Genomic DNA, 21,701 nt, shown 5'->3' on the forward strand with positions numbered 1-21,701 from the left:
TTCAAAATTACTAAAAACCACCTTGTACGAAAAAGCAAGGACATGGTTATTAATTATTCTAAAACAAAAAAATATATGCCTTTACAGACTGTATTTACTAAAGCGCAGGACCCGTGAATTGGCATGGGGCCTAGGCCCTGACAAATAAATTAGTTTCCAGAAAAGAGGAAAAGGATTTTATTTCAGATTGCCACGAATTAAAAACACCAACAACGTTTGCACGTCTCGTCACCAATCATGTTCGCTTTCTCTGATGATACAATCTGAAATAATAACTTTTTTTTTTTTAAATATATATTTTTTTAGAATTGAATGCTAGAAAATGTATTATATATATTGTAATTAGGCTCGCTCTAATATTTGTGGACCCGTAATATGTATTAGACCAAGTCCATTTAATAGTAGGTACTTACCTACTTACGACTGTAATATTTATTCATTCCATATACATTGAAATAAATTTTAATTCACTCAATACCAACCAAGATATCAAAATGTTAATTACCTACCTAAGTACTCACTTCTTAATGCTCTGTCAAACAATTAGGGATACAAGTAATTAATACGAGATTAACTTCTTAGAATGGTTTGTAATATTATATCGATAAATTATAATGGTAAATAGTTTGGTATTTTTTTATTATTATGATCAACTATGGTTTTCTTCTTTTTCTAATGATCTCCTCATCGGATGTGCCAGTCTAAGGAGCGAAACAGCTGGTGCCTCAAACATCAGAGAAACCACAAGAGCTGCTCCAAATGAAATTAATACGAAACCCAAGAAATAGACTACCTGAAAACAGCAGAAAATATTGTATTATAACATGGAGAGTTTCATATTACTGGCAACTAACTTGCAGTGATAGTAAATTACCTAACCGGAGCTTATGGAGTTAGTATTTTATCAACAGCCTTTTTTTATTACTAGAATTTTTTTTAGGAGTTTTTAGTTTACCAATGAAAAAAATTGCATGTACTTTTGGCAGACCCTACAAACACGGGCGATTTATTAACTAAGGCATTCCACTGTATGATAAAATACCATATAGGTACATACGTATAAAGAATGTAATATTCTTATGGAGCTTGTTAACAACGAATGTCGAGTCTTTAAAATATATTTCAAAAGAACCTGAAAGTTATTTTGTCAGATAACCAGAAACGCTGAGGATAATTTGAAAAATTTCATCGAGGGTCAATGTGTGTTTGCTTGATAGCAGGAACCAAATGGTTGGGAAGATACAGTAGCAGTTTCCGTGTAACAAATGAGACGGTCACTTTGTGTTTGTAGAACATATCAAAATCTTTAAAAAATCCATATTTTTAACAATCTGGATGTCAAAAATTAACAAAAGTGTAAAAAAATCCTGGCATTAAAAATATTGCTGTGTTTTTAATACGCAGTGGCCGGATATCGCATAAGTAAAACATTCGCAAAGAGATTTCCACACCTTGAAATGCCTCGAGTTTCCACATACTTAAAACTGTCACCAGAAAAAATAAAAATATTTTTTCTTAGTAAAAATCACCTTTAAATAACTCTACTCTGTGCGTAGCTCCATCGGATACGTCTTCATTTAAGGAGTGAAAAGGGTACTTCACTATGTTCACTCATACATTACATAGGTATTTGAACAAAGAACTTACCAGGGTTTCCGGTGCAATATGTTGTACAGAATTGGCTGATATGAAGACAAACTTTAAGATCATTGGATGCAGCAGGTAAGCGCAGTAACTTAGTCTACTGAAGGGATACAGGTATCGGCAAGACAATAAACCATTCACAGCACCTGAAAAACGTTAAAAATACAATATAATATTGCACGGAGAAAACTGTATAATTAAGATTTCGAAAATTCGAATTTTATTGACGGTTACAAGATCATATTATGGTAGTTCAAGGAAATGTTGATTTGTGGTCCAGTACTCCATTGTATGAGGCGGTGGCCTTTCATCCGGGGCCCGAGTTCGATCTCGGTGAGGTTACAGACGTTGCAGTATATTATATATATATATATGTGATTTTCTCATAGCCTGGGTGTTTGTGATTATTCTTCTTCTATTACTAAATACACTCCAGTTTCACTACACTACTGACACTGTGTCTCATGGCATGTTGTAGTGTTAAAAATACCCGTTGTTCAGGGATGTCCATAATATCATATATTTTAATTAATTATAAAAACTTTTTTGTTTCTAAAATTTTCACCACCTGCATTAGATTATTCAATCCACTTATAAAATATAATTCCAAAAACATAAAAAATACATGAATGTACATCCAAAAAAAGTGTCGAGTTTGAATCTGGCGGGGAAAAATCAGAACGGAAATATGCGTAAGAACGTAAATTAAGAATCTCGAGAAATCTATACTTAAACCAATCTCGATTTTTCGAGAGTTGAATAAAGTCAAGGAAGGTATCATAAGCTTTAGCTATACAAATTATGATGTTTGTCGTGCAGTTAAATAATTTGAATTGATATTACATGACAACATTTGGTTTAAATTTTCCCTAATATTGTTGATCGATTATTATTTTTTATGTTCTTGATAACTTGCATACAATATTTTTAGTATTACACTCTATGACAAAACTAATAATATTACTGAATATATTGACATCATTATAAATTATGCATTTGTTATAAATTGTACACATCTTATTTTAACAGCACCTATACCTAGTATTTAAATAAGAAATAGTTCAAACCTCCATATCCAGCGACACAAGCAATTAAAATCCAAGAAATTGCTAAGCCCCAGGCTGTATGGGACAGAGATATATAAGCCACAGACCCATAGAGCCCTAACTGGGTTCCGTAGAGGCCATAGATTATGCTCAACAAAGTGGTCAGGGAAAGAGTCCACAGCGAAATGGAAACTGTCTAAAAAGAGAAACAGTATATTAATTGATTGACAAAATAAAATATTATCTTGGTAGTAAGTAATAATATAGTTTGGTTTATTTTACATATTCTTCTACATTTTTGTCAGACATGTTTATTTAACAATTTTCATATTAATTATAAATTTATCGACAAAAGGATCCATAAATATTTATTGTGATGATGTATTATAATACCTTTGATAAGAGAAGGCAGCAATTCTTTTTACTTAAAAGCCATCCCGTGGATAATCCAATCAAATATGGACCGACTCTGGTCCATGGTTTGTCGTAAAGTTCATCATAGTATGCCAAAGGATTTTCAATACTTTATGAAACAGAAATAATAAAGAAATTTTAAATTATTTAAATTATTATAATAAAAACATTTTTAAAGATCCACCTATGTGCATGCATGTCTAACACAATTCTTGAATGAAATGATGTTGTATTATATCATATAGGAGAATAACGGCGTAGCTCTACAACCTCTTTCAATAAGACTGTATCTTCGCATTCGTTAAACTTAGTAGATTTCGTTGGTCAGAGCCATAAATAGCAATAATGGACAGTGTTAAACTGCCGAGGAGATTCCTGCATATCAGACCGGACGGTCAGACGTCAGACCCCGGTGGTTGTATGGTGTCAAAAAGGATGTTAGAGCGGCCAGCGCAAATATCTAGAGGACACTGATCCAAGGTAGGGAGAGATGAAAGAAGTTCTTGGAGGAGGCTAGAACTCACCTGGGTTGTTGGGCCACTTATAATGAATTACATCATAATTGTATACAACGTATATTAAAATGTAATATGAATCTTTCATTTTATCTATTCCTGCATAATAAATGTAGCAACCACAAAATAAACAAATAAGTGATGAAAATCGGGCTAGTATTAAAAATATTATTTAATTTTGCCTGTATATTCTCACTTCTTCGTGGTGACAAATTTTATAATAAAATAGTCCTCACGGATTTACCTTGTAATATATCCAGCTCGTATTGAAACTATGGCCGTTGTGCTCCATCCAGTTACCAGGAATGCCATGACAATAGCTGCTGCCAATCGTACATGCCTGATGCTGATCATCAAGATTATTACTCCGAATGTGTAGAACTGAGTATCGTTCGCTAGATACCATGACCATGACATGCACTGAAAGGGAATTCAAAAAAATGTATCAATTAAAGATATTGAAAATCTTGAATAGGTATGAGTAAGTGATGCGAAAAGGGGTACTAAGACTAATGATTAATTTATCTCCGAGTAATTTCTTATTACAGAACTTGAAAAAACTTTTAGATTAACCCAATTCACCAATTAAGGGGGTACATGCACGTCGTAGGTCAAAATCGAGTTTATATTGTATTTTCAAACCATGATCCTGGACACTCCTTAAACGTTGTAGATAATCTATTTATATAATTTTGAAGCCTTATTATATTATAATAAAAATATAGCTATAGCTGCTTACGAAAGTACGGAGCATGTTAATTATAGTAGTAGGTAAGTAGGTACCTACATAGTCAAACAAACTCAAGTATGGCAACGTACCTACATAAAAACGAAGTGTTAAAACAAGTAACCATTTTTAATGTGTCAACATTCTGTGGCTACCAATTCAGTCGCACAAAAAATATTGAGGAATCGTCATCGAGTATTGTAATTCAAAAAGTTCATAAGGATCCATCTTGCATTGGTTTAAACGCTTTGGTTAAAATATATTGTTTTATGTTACATATTATGAAACGTATAATATTATCTGTAGTCAAAAAGCGAATTTGACGAAGAAAATGAAATGTTTTTCAATAGAAGATATTTTCTTGTAAACCATTATTATACAATGTAAACGCCAATGCAATTAATAAAATATCGTAATATCAGCACTCGAAATGGACCGGAGCGTTGCTCCTGTTCTTGGAATCTCTGAGATTATCGCTCCATCTCGCGGAAAAAATAAATAATAAAGTATTACATTCCAGTTCGCGAATTATTAAAAAATAATATAATAATTATTTACTTACTTTAAATATACTTTTAAAAATTTCTACAAAACTTATCGAAAGCATAGTAAAAAATAATGTTTATGACGTGACATAAATCTCGGTTTTCGTTTGCTCCGCCGACAACATTATGCCCTAATCTTGCATGCCACAAGACATTTATTCCATTTGACCGTCTGAGCTTGGCAGGTACAGGTATAACAAAACAATTAATACGTTTGTTTTTATATAATATATAAAATTATAGCATTAATATGTTAATATTTTCGGAAAATGATCGAGCGCTTCGGTTTGTAAAATTGTTCATTTCGAGCGCTGCGTAATATAAATAGGAAGAGGTTTGTATGCGTCAAATAAAATGGATTACTGATGGTTTGGTAATTTATTGAAAGAATGTGATTTCTGATAAATAATAGAGAAAAAACTTACTGTTTCTCTCAGAGGGTAAAACGTGTTGACATATAAAGCATTTCGCCACCAAAATTTATTACAGTTACTGTAATCTTTGCCAGGTAACTCAAGCAAGTTGTGTGCATTTAAATATCTTGCTGATAACTCCACCAATCCGATTGTTAATAAATACGGCGGAGTAAGTCTGAAAAACAAATAATTACGAAAATCAATATTTTTAACACATTGGTGTAATACATTTGATTAAAATATTATAATACGTTTAATACCTGATATAACGATAGCTGACTATGGCTACAAGCTGGACAAGTTTTCCGAAAACACCGCTAAAATTTATCAGATGGTCTGATGAATATTTCTTCAATGTCTGGCAGTATAGATATGACACAAGGAGACCACTAGAATGAGCGAAATAAACATATTATTATACCAGTAAGATTACAATTGAAATTTGAACCATGGATGGATAGAAACTATATACTGGCATTTGATTCGAAATGTTTAGTAACCGTTTTCTACGTGAGTAAGTGTCTTGAACTGTGCAATATTTCTGGTATTTCAAAGAAGCTTCCTCATAAAAATCTAAATATTATTTATAGTATTTACCTTAAGACGAAAAATGTATCCACTGAATACGTTCCATTACTGATTGTTTGATACAGAAAGTTTTTTTCTGCTTTTCCTCTAAAGACTTTGTTATCTGTAAATAGAATTTACCAATATAATAATAATACATAACTATATGGGCTTATTTTGCAATAGTAGATAATAAAATATCACATTATAATGTTAAAACATTTGAAAAATGAATTAGGGAATCTATTTTAGATTAAGTTTTTCGTGATATAAAAATTAAATTTCATTAGTACCTGATATTTGAAAGACCACAAGGCAAGTATGAATTAATATAACCCACAGTAAAGTGATAACTTTCATTCCATGAATAGGCGCCAATGTATCTTCTCCAATATCCATATAGAAAATTTTTCCTAAATTTGTTTTTAACGAAAAGCACAATAATACTTTCGCCAATGAAGTATTTTTATCAATGTAGGCAAAATAATCCATTATATTAGTATTTTTGTAACAATAGACCATCTTTGATAGCGGAGATAGTTCTTCAGTTGATAAGACGTATTTTGTTTTATTTCCACCTGTTTTATGTTCAGAAGTTAACGTTCCATTATTGGTGAGACTGTTGTTTTTCATAGCTATGATATCAAGAGTGATTGTAGGCACATTATCATTCTTTACAATCTTTTTAACAGTTACCAAATTCACGTGACTCCTGTTATTCAAATTACTGATTGTTAAACTGTCTGTGTTTGATAATAGATTCATTCCTGTTACTATTTCTGTGTACCTGTTTGGTATCAGTCCATCTATTGTATGGAACGGTTCCATACCTTTTCTGTCGATTAAATCAGATAAGTTTAGGCACTGTGAACCTCTAATATGTCTGGGTTCTAAATTGTTGTTGTATTCCAGTGATTTCTCAGACTCTTGAGAATAGGTTAGCGAGTCTATCGGGTCGGTCTTGATGAATGATCTGAATGATGGTGGATTGAAGTCAAGTTCTGATTTTATTTCGTTGTTTTCTGAACTCATATCAATGCAGGTTCCAATTATAATGAGTATAATTATGATTAACGATATGGAACTGAAATAAGCCAATATTATTAAAATTAGAATAAAATTATAATCGAGATAAATGATTGATTGCCTACAAACAATACTTTGCTACATCATTGTGATTGCAATTGTAAGAACATAACTATACAAATCATCAAATAATAATATAATAATAAAATTATAGTGCTGTTTGTAAATAATTACAAGATAAAAAGAACTTTTTATATACAACTTTTTTAAATTTACTGTTGAATCATATAAACTTGACTTGACTAGCTTAAACGATCATAGAATACTGAAATGTCATATTGACATTTCATTTTGATTTCCATAGTAACGCACGTATATATTAATAATTTAGTTGCTAGGACAATCCGATTAGCAATCAATAACGGTGTCGAAATAACTTTTCATACAAAACAGAATTAACTGAAAATGAATTCAATTCTACTTAAAGATGGCTAAAAGTATTAAAAAAATGCATTGGCATCGTTAGTGTATTCTAAAAGTTTCAAATGTCTAGCTAGTCGGGAAGTTAGTTAAAAATCGATTACAAGATTTGTACCGGACAAAGAACCACCGGACAAATAGAAATACGAGCTAAGAAAAACGTTGTAAAATAGAATTTGTGAATTTATTTTGTATTTGATGTTCCAAAATGACGAAAATTTGTCATGATAATATAGCTCTAACTAAATTACACATTTATTACTACAATGATGTGAATTATTCAATTTCAATAATTAGGTAGCTAGAAAATGCATGCATGCTCATTTATAACATCATCATCATCAGCCGGCGTTGATCTACTGCTGGATGAAGGCCTCCCCCAGCTCCCTCCACTTTTAACGGTTTCTAGTTCTTCGCTGCTATGTACATACACTGAACTTAATGAGTTCATCTATCAAGCGGATTTAAGGATGTGATTATTTATTTATATCATTATATTAATACTTTGGACGCGGAAGACGCACACGGTGCGTAATGACCTGGCGGCCGATCGATGTAATTAACGTGCATTTTAAAGGGGGCAATTAAAATCTCATTATCTATTCAGCAGCGAAAGCGTTAATGAACTGCTAATGGATTATAAGAAGAAGAAAAAAAAACATATCCTTTTACTATAATACTAGTGACTATTTTAAGTTTTAAAATCTTACCATATCAAAAGGACCTTCGGATCGCGATAGAGATTGTACTCTCCATCTAGGGTTCTTACTCGGATAACTCTGGCCGATCTCGGTAAAGTTCCTGAAACCCGAAGGTTCTGGTAAGTCTTTATCGAAAAGTCGATCAGCTCGTGGACGTCATGAGACTGGCATGCTCTCGGTAAGCATATTCCCATCGATATTTTGTGGTTCTACAAAATAACATTGTATTGATGAAACCGATATTAATTATTTTTGTTATTAATCAGGCGCTACAGTCCTTTCAAATCCATTGCTGACCCTATAAACGATTATATTCTAGGCTTCTTTCATAAATGCTATGAAAAGCTCTAGGTACCTTCAATATATTAAATACAATAAGAATACTTTAAACCAATTCACGTGTTCTTCTGATCATTTTTCTATTTTTTATTTTAACTTAGATTTTCATTGAAAATGCAAAATAGTGAATTAGAGAATATTACATGGCATATACATCAATATGTCAACTTAAGAACGGTTGGTTCTTACTTCCTACGTACTTCTTCTAAAATGATATGAGCTCGCCAAACTTAAAGTCATACTGTTCGGTTGTTAATTAATGAATCTTTGAAAGTTTTTCGTTTAATTGTTTATATCTGCGTATACAGGGATCTATAGTGATATACCCGAGGAAAACTCTGTTATTAAGCAGATAGAAAATGCCAACCCTTACAATGTATACATATGCTCAATAAATAATATATTGAGAAGATACCAACAATTATTAGATATTTTATTGTTTTTTCAAAGATATCTTTATCAGACAGGACCATGTACGATCCTAATACGATCATATGGATCTCCACAGAGTGGAGGTTTGTATTAACAGATTTTTGTTTTTACGAGAAATGGATTTTTTTAGAATTATAACCATGTCCTTGCTTTTTCGTACAAGGTGGTTGTTAGTAATTTTGAACAATCACAAACACCCAGGCTTTGAGAAAAAACACATAAATATTGTGTCCTGACCGGGAATCGAACCCAGAACTCTCGGGTGGAATACAAGCGCTTTACGCACTGTACCACGAGAGCCGCCTAAAAGAAATGGATGTTAGTCAGTTGCTCAACCTATTAGGTCCTTTCATAGGACTCCTAACACAAATTGAAAAACAATACTTATGTGTATTTGCCAGACCCAGGATTTGAACCAGGGACCCACAACATTATAATATATAATATATATTAAACTACTAATGTAATAATTGCACACATTGTCAGTGCCGTAGGTTAATGTGTACACGTAAAATGTTGTAATTTACCCCACGTGATGTCACTGGACCATGAAAAACGTATTCTCAATCATTTAATCATAATATATCGAATTAAATTATGTATTGCATACATATATCGTTTAAGATTGTTGCTTACGCTATATAATGTTGTTTTTGTGATATTCAAATGAAATAGAACCGATGAGAATCCCATTCTGAATGGTGGCGTATTATCCAAAAGAACCATCTTTGCTAATATCTCATGGTTCACTTCATCATCACGAAAACGATGAGAACCTGTAACAAAAATACTTATCTTCATTAAAAAATAAAATAAATAGGTACCTAGCTTAATATTAATAACAAGGCTATACAATTATGATAAATATAATACTAATAAGTAATGACACATTCTAGTAGGTATCGTTAATGTTCAGAAAAAAATATTAGATGGTATGACAATTAATAGCTATGTTATTATTTGTAAGATATAGGTGTATAATATGTATATTATATGTTTTACTTTGCACTTACCGGTATTTTCATTGTGCCTATTAATGGTAGATATATATTTGATGTGGCCGAGTGAATTAGAGGTTGAATTTGTTATAAGATCAATGTATCGGTTATCCTATAAAAATCATTAAAAAATAATTAAAATACTTATTTAAATTTGGAATGTAATATATGCTAAAAATTACACAATGTAATTACAACTTACTAAATCGTTACACTGATCGTGAGAACCAATCCAATAACGGTTTCCCCATAGTAGTCCTGAAGAGAAACTGCCAGTTGCGTCAACGGCTGTAAAATAAATGAAAGGAGGAAAATGATATTGCGTCTAAATTTTATTATTAAAAGTTAATACACAACTAACCCAGATGTGTACTCAAATAATATTGGAGTAGGTTTGAGTGTAGAATCTTGCGATATTTGACTTAATCTTTGAGGGTAACATCTGGCAATACGACGTCACAATAATCGTATAGTCTGCAAGTTTCTTGATCAGTTATATTTATCAAAACCCATGCATGCGATGGGCTAGTCATGTTCCTCGACAAAGTATCTCACGTTTAATGGACTATAAGGAAAACGGAGTGGCTTGCTGGAAAACCAGGGCTGATTGCGAATGACTGGACGTGGAGTGCGATGACCGGGATTAATGCGGCTAAGGTCCACCACTAGCTGTAGTGCCATAGAAGAGCTTTGTGTATCTCTTGTGATGTATATAGATCTTTTATATACTATGTCGTATGGTGAAATCTGTTACGACATAGGTATATTGTGTGAATAATTATATACCTAATTCAATACTTACTTCAGTTCTAAATTATATTTTCTCGTATATATTACATAACGCAATTTAGCAGCATGATTACTGTTTTTTTACTATTCATTTTATTCTTCATTTAATTGATGTTTGTTGAACATTAATGTCATTCATAATCCGAAAATCCTGTATTTGATCGGTCCGGCGGTATAACCATCCAGCATTTTGGGACAGGAGTACAAACGATTGCGGCGTAGTTGTGGTACAATATTATAATAATTCAAGCGTCTTTTATGTTGTTTGGATTTGTATTTTTTAGCCTTTTCAGATTGTGTGTTTTTTCTTAATTTAAGAAACCTACACTTACGCATTTCAAAAACAATATAGGTATTTTTGGTGAATTATAATTTGGAAAAATCATTTCAATTAAAAATTATGATATCAGGATACACGGCAGCCAAGCCAAACTATATTCAGATCGTACACTGAATTACGAAGTATGATGGGTAGAGTGTAGGCCGTGTAGGGTATTGATTATCTTTGAATCTTTGGAAGCTGTTCGCAATAAATGAGGATTTTTGATTACATATTATTTCGTTCAAATTACTACCATTTATTTCAATATGCAACAGTCATCATGATCTATAAAAAGTTTACCATAATATTGTATTCGAAGTATCAGGAATAACTAGCATTACCATTGAACTTTACAGTTTCGTGTTACAGTCTGACTATAGTAGATATTGACGGTAGCGGTAGGGAAGATTTAATATTTTAATGGAAGGAGAGAATAAATAAATTTTAAAACATTTAATGAATAATATTATTATCGCTTTATCACATTATTAGTAGGTTTACAAGGTAGTAACAAGATCTCTTTTTATTATGAATATCTCAAAGAATGAATAAGATGTTATTATTTTACAAAATAATCGCTTGTTTATATGTTTGGGGCACCCAGTTTTTCTTTTTTTATATTTAATTTTGATCTCGTGAAAAGAACGGTTGGTCATCAGAATTTTCTATTTCATATTGAAATAATTATTTTTGCATTACTTCAAAAACATATTTACTGAACTAACGGGAATAGGTTGAGAATAACCGGTTTAAATTTGAAGAGGAAATAGCAGGTTTCATGGAGTCGATATTGCATGTCTACTTGTCTACACAGAACTAGAATTTAAACATAAAACAACACAGTAAACCTATTATGGGTCTGATATTATTTTATTGAATGAAAAAATCAACAGCAAAACACTATATTAATAATTGTTTAGTTTATAAGTTAAATCGTTTTGCTAAGGCTTATCACAGTTCCAGACATTTTCAGTGAAATCTACTTTTACGATAAACACCGATTTATTTACCTGTCAATTCTTTATGGAAAAACATAGAGTTTTATTTTAATTAAACTTCTGATTATCTTTATTTAACTTAATATTATCGTATATAGTTATTAGAAATTTAAAGTACTGGTAAACAATAACAATATTTTATAGTCAGTACCGGATTTGTACCACTGGGGTAATACTTATTGGGACCCTCAAAAATCCAACTTTAATACAACGTAATTAAGAAAAGGGTTTATTAATTTTATATCACTTATTTTCCTAATAAAAACTATTACATATTTGCTTAATTATAATTTGAATTACGAACATTCGAGTAAAAAGAACAACTGAAACGCAACATGAGACTTTACATTAATTAATTCGCCCATAAATCGTATATGTTTGGTCATGAGTGACTCATGATGTTTCATCATGATCAATGATCATAGATAACAGACGTATATACATATATCATGATATAATAAGAGCATTACTTAAAATTACTTTTTTGTTTCTGGGGCCGCTAGCGATTCGGGCGCCTTTGGCTATAACCTGTATATAGTAATTTTTACCACTTTAAAAATACTAAAATATGCAGTTTACAAATAATAAGTAAATGCCATGGTATTATTGACGTTTATTGAATCACAGTAGTGGTTTAAGGTACGAATATTTTACCTATATACGATAAACCACTATTCGGTGTTCTTCGGTCTTCAAGATACGTACCTCGTCGCAGGACAGATGTTATGTTTCATGATGCTGTGTATCGTGCAATTAGCTTATTTGATGGCACCATAAAGGTTGATTTGTTTTTTAATAATTATATAATGTTTGTAGACGTTTTAAATAGGATAAATTTATAATTGTATATATTATCATATTTCTTTAATATTTACACATGCTGTCTTTTCCACTTTCTTGTCATATTAGTTGTTATTTGTAATTAAGATATTTTTATATATTTGTATGTATTATGTATTATGGCGCATTGGCCAAAAGCTGTAATGCCGTAATACTCTTTTTTTTATAAATAAATAAATAAAATAAATAAAATGTAGCAAAATAAGTTATTTTGGAATTGTTGTTTTTATTTAATAAAAGTACTTATTCCCACTTTTAATCAATAGATTAGGACCGGTTTCGACCGCCTCAGAGGGACATTTTCAACTGAAAATGTGAAATTAAAAGTGGAATAACTACTACAAAAAAAATTGCGTTTTATTAAATAAAAACAACAATACAATGCAGTTCCACCATGAATTGACAGTTAACAAAATAAAAGAAATTATTTTGGAATGTTTTTTTTTATTCTTGGGATGATTGTTTACAGTCGGGTTGTGAAAAATATGTGTATATTCTGAAGATTCTGGTACTTTACGATAATGCTACGTGGTCATCTTCTCTGTGGAAAACCTCGACTATTGAATGTAATCCCAGCTTACATATATGAGCATGTCATAGATTTGATAATAATAATTATCTCCCAGCCGCGAAAAAATGTGAAGGAAAGGCAATAAATTATTTTATGAATTAATCTAGTCATAGGAGACTTGGCTACAGAGTGTTAAATTTGTAGCAAAGCTTCGCAATTTGAGGTAACATAACAACGCACGTACCCATAGACAAATCCGTGCCTTCATGGAATCCTGTTTACTTCCTTGTTTAGTACAAGAGTGCATATTACGAATAAAAATTCCAAATACTTCAGATATTAATAAAACATGGATTATTCACAATATAATAAATGATAAATTACCACATTTATCGCAAAGATTAAATAATTGTTTATAACATAATATATTATTAATTTATAATATAGTACTTATTTTAAATTATTAAAGTATTTAGTTGAAACATCTGCTTTAAAATATCGTAGCCATTTTGAAACTAATGTTCACAAAAGCAAAGAAAAATAGGTACCTAAGTAAGTACAACACATAATCTAAATTGTGTTCCATTTTCAGTTTCATGTTGTAATAATTTACTCTCGTTAAAAATGGCAGCCTACCTAACAAAGTACTTTATCAATCTGAATTGGCATGAATGCCAACATAATTTAATTAAATTTGCTTGATGAAAGTAGAAACTGTATACGAATAAACTGTAGGTAAATTATATAAGGTATTATCATGGTAAATTTAATCATGTACGAAATAATTGGATGATTAAGGAAAGAAACAAATTGGATACCTACTTTAAGTAGATTCGACCGCGTGGTTTTATAATGACGTTGCACTTTCTTTAATGTATTATACTAATAATTATTATGTTTGATTGCGAAAATTGCATTTCATAAGAAATATACCAAGAAACCGCAAAATTATTTATGTATTAACAGTTATCTCACTAACCTGCGCATCTATTCTATATACACGGACACGACTGCTTTCGGCCTTTATGGCAGCTAACTAGAGTAGGAAAGTATCGAAATATTAACACTTATTGTAACAATAATTACAATAAGTTAGCCATCTGAACTGTCAATACTGTCTATCTCACTCTAAAATTTATCACAGCCAAGAGAGGTGCTGTTAAAACACAGCTCTTATTGTAACAATGGAAACTAACTTATTGTAATTGTTACAATAAGTGCTAATACTTGCATACTTTCCTACCCTAGATAGCGGCCGAAAGCAGTCTTGTGTATAGAATAGATGCGCTGATAAATCAGTATGGACTTTTGAGATTAAGGATACAATTCTTTTTAGTAGGTTGAATTGAACAATTGAAAGCTAATATTCTCTGCGTTGGCGGCATTCTTTATTAAATTTGTAAACAAATAAGATTGCGGCTTACTTGATTCGTGATTTCTCGTATTCTGGGGATGGGTTCACAGCCCGAAACAGCTGTTAATCTAAATATATCATTATTATAGAATCAACAAAAACTTTGTTTCCAGGCCATTGATAAGTCTGTATTTACTAATTCATATGTAAACATCTATGTTTCGGGAGAGTAGATTTATTTTTAACGTATTTTTGTTAATATGGTAATATAGCGTAGAGGAGGTGGCACGCGGAGTGTCCAATACTAATATAAAATAAAAATGTGTCAGTTCAGTCCGTGCAGGTTGGCGTCTATTTCATTAGTCTCTAGAATTCCTATATTTTCCTGAACGTCGTAGCGGAAAAATCTTTTTATTTCTTCGAAACCTTCTCTCAAGCGTTGTAATATTAGGGATATTTCCTTAATTTGACGGCCCTTATAATAGTGCCGCCTATAAACAGTGCACGACCTGCCAATTTCCACGGGACGTCACTGCATATATACGTTATTCAAATTGTCTTAGCGACTTTTAGAATTATGGTATTCTTCGATTTTGTTCTTTGGAATTTCAATCACTATATTCGAAAAAATATTACTGTCTATTAATTATTCAAATATCTATCAGTCTAATCGGATCAATTAAAAATGGCAGATATCTAAACATCAAAATGCCTTGCTCCGATGCTCAATCTTCACTCATATTTTCACGAATGAATGCGTTGATGAAAGTGATAATTATTGATAATTTTTATTAGATTTTTAATTACTTAATAAAGCGTTAAAATGTAATGTATGCTCATGTAAAAGCACCCGATGCATATCACGATATGTGAAGGGTTTGTTTCTAATAAATAATTGAAAGTGCTTATTACAAAGAAAAAAAATTATTACAATAAAATATACATATTAGTATGTATGTGTATACTATATAAGTGTATGTATACCAATGGTATCGAGTGCTTCTCACACTGTGCTAAATATATATCTATCAACATCATAATATGAAAGTCTGGTGTAATTTAATATGGGAGGCATACGAGCAAGGTAGTCGAAACAATAGTTGTTTTATTATGCACCTGTACATTTTTTTGGTTATCTATTGTACATATTTTAGTGATGGATATTCAGCATCATACAAAAGGTACATATTGTGTAAACTGAAAATCATTCAGATCAGAACATAATTAATTCAATTTAGATTTTCGCCGCCATCTTGGTATTTTATATAAATTTTTATTTCGAATTAGTATTCAGTACAATGAAATACATCTCAATACTGAAAATCCATTATCACACGATAATTATTCTACAAAGTACCATGTTATTTTGGCCGTATTCATTATTACAAAACAACAAGACTATCTACAAATTAGGCTAAATTACCATGTGTCTAAATTGAAAATCATCAAATCAGACGATAACTACTATTGGAGAATTAAAATTTTAATCGCCGTCTTGTTTTATACATAAGCCACCAAATTCATTAAACCTTGAAAATTTCGGAAAATATGAAATAATGTTAAATTTAAAATACGACGAATTTTTTTTGTATACATATACTTCTGTGTATATTTAGAAACTTACAAAACTCTTCAACGGAAACTTGAAAGAATATAATATTAAATAATAAGATGTAATTCTGAACTGATTTAAAAAAAAAAGTTTGATAAACGTTGGAGTATCATAAATATAACACAATGTAAATACATATTATTATGATTATAAATACGAAACAAATTTATCTGATATGGTGATCTATATTGTAATGTTAATTAAGTAGAGTGTGAAAAAATGGTTTCTTTTAATTGTTTACTCACAAATCGTAATATTTACCTATTTGTAGAAAACGTAAACAATATTGAATGAAAGAGTAGATAATTGTGTGTGTATTACTGATATACTGCAATCTGCACACTAGCTAACCGCATTTTGGCAAATTGTTCAGGAAATAGAAAAAACTTAATTTAACTATCGAAATATACTTGGATTTTTTTTTTACAAATAAGTTGCACCATGAATTAATACCTACACTATTTTTAGTTTCCCTTTTACATACAAAAAAAATATATAAAGAGCGGAGTTGTTCCATTTACGATATTGGAAATTTTGGCATCTGCGTGAAGAATGATAACGCATTTATTTATAGGTTTAGGAATTTGACGAACTTGTGTGAACATTGAAAACAATATGCTTATAACAAAATGCCATCAAAATCTCATTTTTGGTCAAAAGTGAAGTTAACTAGTTTATCCAATCCCGAGCCAAATTTTTGATCCCGGGATTCCGGGATTGGCATTTTTTGATAGTTAATATTAAATTTTCTATATATACAAAAACATTGATAAAATCGGTCAAAAATAAATCTAGTACTTATAATTAAATTATTTCTACTATTTAAGACATTTATTGTTAATATTGTGTTAAGTGTTTACATATACCTATTATAATATGAGATTGCTATTTCTGATAGTAAAGACGTAATGCATGGGTTAGCGAGATTTAAAATAAGTAAATCATGGTTCATGACCTTTCCGCTTCATAAATCTAATTAGTCAGCCAAATATGAAACTGTCGTAAAACATATGAGATTATGGTGGAATCACTTTGTTAAAAGTGCGAAGCATTGTTGTTTTACAATCTTTCTCATTTTTATTAATTTGTGTGAAAAAATAAAAAGAATTGGCAACACACGGGTAATAAATCAAACTCAGTTTATTTCTAATGTAGTTAAGTATATGTTATTAAAAGTATTTTTTCCGCTATATTTTCGTTTTTATTTTCTTTTTCATTAAAATTGATAAAAAAATCAATCCCGAATGTTTCGGGATTATGTTTACCAATCCCCCGGGATTCATAGGTATCGAAAATAGTTCGGGATCCCGGGATTGGAAACCCTAGTCGTGATGTCACCCATTCATAATGGCAGTGTCTGCCTTTGCAGTTTTGGGCCCGAACTGTTCAATACAGAGCAAAGACCCAAAGGGTTGGGCGAATATTACTATTTGTAATATACCTACCTCGTTTATACATTATTGTTATTGCCGGATAACTCTCGTCATCCAGTGACACTCAAGAGGTGCAAACTATTCAAATGGTGAACCTTATACGGGATAGTTAAGTTTAGGAAGCGGACAGGATCAAGGGCAATCAGCTTGGGTAGACCTTCATCTATACTGTACATGATTGTTATTGGGAACTAGGGAACAAGTAGTATATGGCATGAATCATTCATTTCACCATTTAGACCTGAAAATGGTTTACACTATTGATTGACCGGCCAAAATTGATGACTACACTAATCGACATTAATAATGAAATTGTAAGCTGATTTTTTTTTTTAATCCAATCCCATTTCTCGATAGTAAGTATGTAATACCTCACACAGTTATCTGAAATTTAGTGAAGTGGACGATTGATGTTGTGCTGATAATCATAAAATGTATATTTTAAAATTAGTACCTAGTTTTTACAATTTAACTTTGAACATGCGCATAACCGATTTCTTCCAGTGCGCAATAATTAGGTAGCGCAAATGTGATTGTTGTTACGGTTTATACAGTGAACTGTATTTAAATTAAAAATGTTGCATTGGTTTCTCTCGCCTGCCGCCCCTACGACTATCTCTAGTTTTATGTCAAAACTATCGAGCTTCAGGCTTATGAGGTATGTTTGTAGTACATCTGTCGAGTGATAGAGTTCCTGTTGGACTCCACTACTTTAAGGATTTCCGAGCTGTCAATCGAAAGAAAATCTTTCAGAATCAATGCTATTATAAACTAAGTATACAAAAAGAATACAGATACGAAATATAGGGTGGCGCAAATGACACCATTTTCATCAATATTGTGATCATACCAAAACTAGATTTGATAGAAATATAAATGATTTCGTGTTAAGTATACTTCCATATTTTTAATTTTTATAAAAAAACTATATTTTTAAAAAACATCAAATTAAACTTGTGAATAATTTAAAAAAATCCATTCGACACTTTTTAGAGAAAATACATTGTAATGTTAAACATAATCATAAAACAATATGTTATGAGATGAGACGCACTTTCATATGGGGTTTTTTTAATTATAGGTAAGTTTATCTTTCATTTAAAAATATTTATTTTTATTGTTTTTAGATAGGTAGGTTAATTAGGTTGGCATTTTTTTTTTATCTGGATGTGATGAATCGTTTAATTATTTTAGTTTCTATGTCACTATATACTAATATATTATGCCAAATATAAATGTTATTGCTTCTTATACGTAAGTAGATCATTTGAATATAAATATAGATAACTACTATTTACTTGTATTGCTATCAGAAACAAAAGTATCATATAATATAGGTAACCTTACCATTTAGTGCCCAAGCTCTTCCGTCCAGCATATCTTGAAAGAATACCGTCAGGTTTTTCCAGCACCTATCTTCCATGTGAAGATGAGCACCATTCCTCAACTTCGGCCAGAGGCTTGCCAGCCAGACTGAATCGTAAACTGTCAGCAGCTCTTGGTAATTGTTCGACACCGGTAACTTCACTTGGTTTGAATAAGGGTTGTTATCTCCGGGTATGAGAAAGGCGTCAGATTCCAAAAATCCAGAACTCAATGACACACAAAAGCTTGATATAAAAATGTAAACTATCGATTTCATTATGTATATTTTTTGCGGATGTATCTTTTTCAGTTTTGAATTGGTACGAAATCAATATGTATTAATAATCTGTTTTAAAATTTTAAGCAAATATTTACGAGCATTATTGTTTCGATTGAGTAGATATATTTATCATAACACAAAACTTTGATTTGATATTTGTAAATTCGGAATGGAAATGGTTCGTATTTTATTTTATTATATAGTGGATTATAAGTTTAATGATAATATTACTATTTTTATACTTATATATTACTACTATTATTTATTATTTAAATGAATTTGGCAAACCACTTAGACAATCTTATAAAATTTACTATTAACATCTTTTGGGGTATGCACTTGAATATTAGATTGATAATTAATTTATCATTTATTGTTTTGTGGAGATTTATATATTTTTACAATAATCGTACATTTAAATAAGTATTAATTAAAACGATATTATTTTAATAAACGCAGTTAATATTGATGCTAGTTTATTATTAAAACTATTAATAAAATAAATCATTACAAAGCTTGAACAAATGAGAGAAACTATAAAAAAAATATTTTGATTAGTAAAAGGTTTAATTTAGTGTTGGAGTTATTAAAATATGTTTTTATTGTATTGAAAGAATTTAACAATCGAGCAATAGTGTTGCAAAGTGCACGGTTGGATGCAACATGATCAGAGATGCATTTATGTACCATTACCTTACCTATGCAAAACGGTAGAATCTTGTTTTAAGGCGGGAGAAATAACCATCACGCAGTTGATAGGTACCTACCCATCTAGTGTGGTTTTCTAAATATGTACAGTGACGTCCCTAGACAAAATGCCGCCCCATTTTGTATACAGTATTTTTTATCATCCTTTCATGACTCCAAGAAATGACAAAACATATAGGTACCCACTAAAACATAAAAAATAAATTTAAAATATTTTCCTCTAAAAGTGGGGATTTTTTGATGATGGTAATTCTTATATGTTATTTTTTAAATACATACCTACATTAATTTACTGTCTTGAGGAATTAAAGGCGATCCATGTCGCTTTTCTTCTTTACAAAACTTGGCAACATTTGTAATGATATTATCTTTTAGCCCGAGATCGATATAATGACGGCGCGACACTTCGATACAGACTAAAATTGTTGACATCTTTAGTTTTGATGGCCAACGCAACTTCCATGAGCACTGGTTACATAGTCAGACTGTAATAATTCGCAAATCTGCACGTGTCGTTTCTGGTCACCAAGGATGTCGAAGGGCAACGGAAGTAAACTAGACACTGTGAACCCGACAAAAAATACAGTCATATTAAACCTTTTATGGTAATTAATATATTTTGTTTCCAACCAGTGAGCGGAGTTTTTTTTAATAGAAAGATATTTTCGTTATTACTAAGTTTGGTAGCTATTTCTATATTCATATACCAAATGATTCTCCTCGATTTGCCGCCCTTCGAGTAACTGCCGCCTCTAAGCGACGCTCAATCTGCCTACCCCCACGGGACGTCACTGAATATGTACATATTGTTACGTACCTTTACCACCCACGCAAATAACCAGTATATCTTATTGTAGGTACTAATTAAAATATTTGTCAAATGGCGTAGATACGCATGTGGCCACCTAATGTTTGAAGTAGGTACCTACACCATACAATATTTTTATTAAAATCTCGGGTAACTCCTACCTGGCGGAAAGATAATTTGTTACAATTAAGGTGTGAAAAAATATGTCTGGCTTATGCTTAGAAACAACTGTTGTGTAACTACAATACTGTGTATAGATGGCATGGCCCCCACATCCTGAAGCGGGCCCCCAGGCTAGAATGTTTGGCGGGCCCCCATACACATCGCTAGGGTTAAGCACAGCGTGATGTTCTATACTAGTGTTCCCTAAATGGTAGTCTCCAATGGAACCCTAGGGTTCCGAGAAGTAAAATTACGGGCATTCCGTGTATTTTTTTTATAGATTTTTAGTATTTTTAAATAAATCTACTTGAATTATTGGGTTGTTGGCACTCGGCATTCTATTATGAAGCACTGATCGCGATTCCTTTTTGTGGTAGTCAAGTAACATGCGACCCTTCAATATATTCGATAAATAGCCATTTTTATTAATCTGGAAACACACTAAAAATACTGAAAATAAATTTAAGCGCCCGTCTAAGCCCTGGCCCCCAGGCTAGAGCCCTATCAGCCCCTCCCTTGTGGAGGTCATGATAGATGGTATTAATATTGTTGTATATTATATTTTTTCAGCAGTGGTTGTTTTAGGTATGTGGAGGTCCCTCGCGAGGATTTTTAATGAGCGACAAATCGCTATTGTCTGTTTAAAATATGTACAGTAGGTAATAGTTA

General features: G+C 31.3%; 1 protein-coding gene and 1 long non-coding RNA gene across 2 annotated transcripts in view; one reads left to right on the plus strand and one right to left on the minus strand.

Annotated features, from left to right (window-relative positions):
* The window catches only part of LOC147071851 (uncharacterized), a 386,436-nt gene that overhangs the window by 290,396 nt on the left and 74,339 nt on the right, over positions 1 to 21,701 (plus strand). The window lies entirely within an intron of this gene.
* On the minus strand, positions 574 to 20,125 carry LOC147071860 (uncharacterized). The gene is made up of 15 exons (XM_085946333.1): positions 20,122 to 20,125; positions 19,057 to 19,206; positions 10,053 to 10,138; positions 9,866 to 9,962; positions 9,489 to 9,628; positions 8,091 to 8,290; positions 6,168 to 6,958; positions 5,905 to 5,998; positions 5,568 to 5,696; positions 5,317 to 5,482; positions 3,864 to 4,039; positions 3,084 to 3,213; positions 2,712 to 2,886; positions 1,648 to 1,790; positions 574 to 793 (listed from the first exon to the last, which is right to left on the minus strand). Exons 1-15 carry the CDS (start codon positions 20,123 to 20,125, stop codon positions 650 to 652), a joined length of 2,625 nt encoding a protein of 874 aa, XP_085802459.1. The 3' UTR covers positions 574 to 649.

This window comes from Rhyacophila brunnea, unplaced genomic scaffold (genome assembly GCF_057557595.1).
Source record: "Rhyacophila brunnea isolate RB1 unplaced genomic scaffold, BYU_Rbru_1.0 scaffold_2, whole genome shotgun sequence".
Taxonomy (NCBI): domain Eukaryota; kingdom Metazoa; phylum Arthropoda; class Insecta; order Trichoptera; family Rhyacophilidae; genus Rhyacophila; species Rhyacophila brunnea.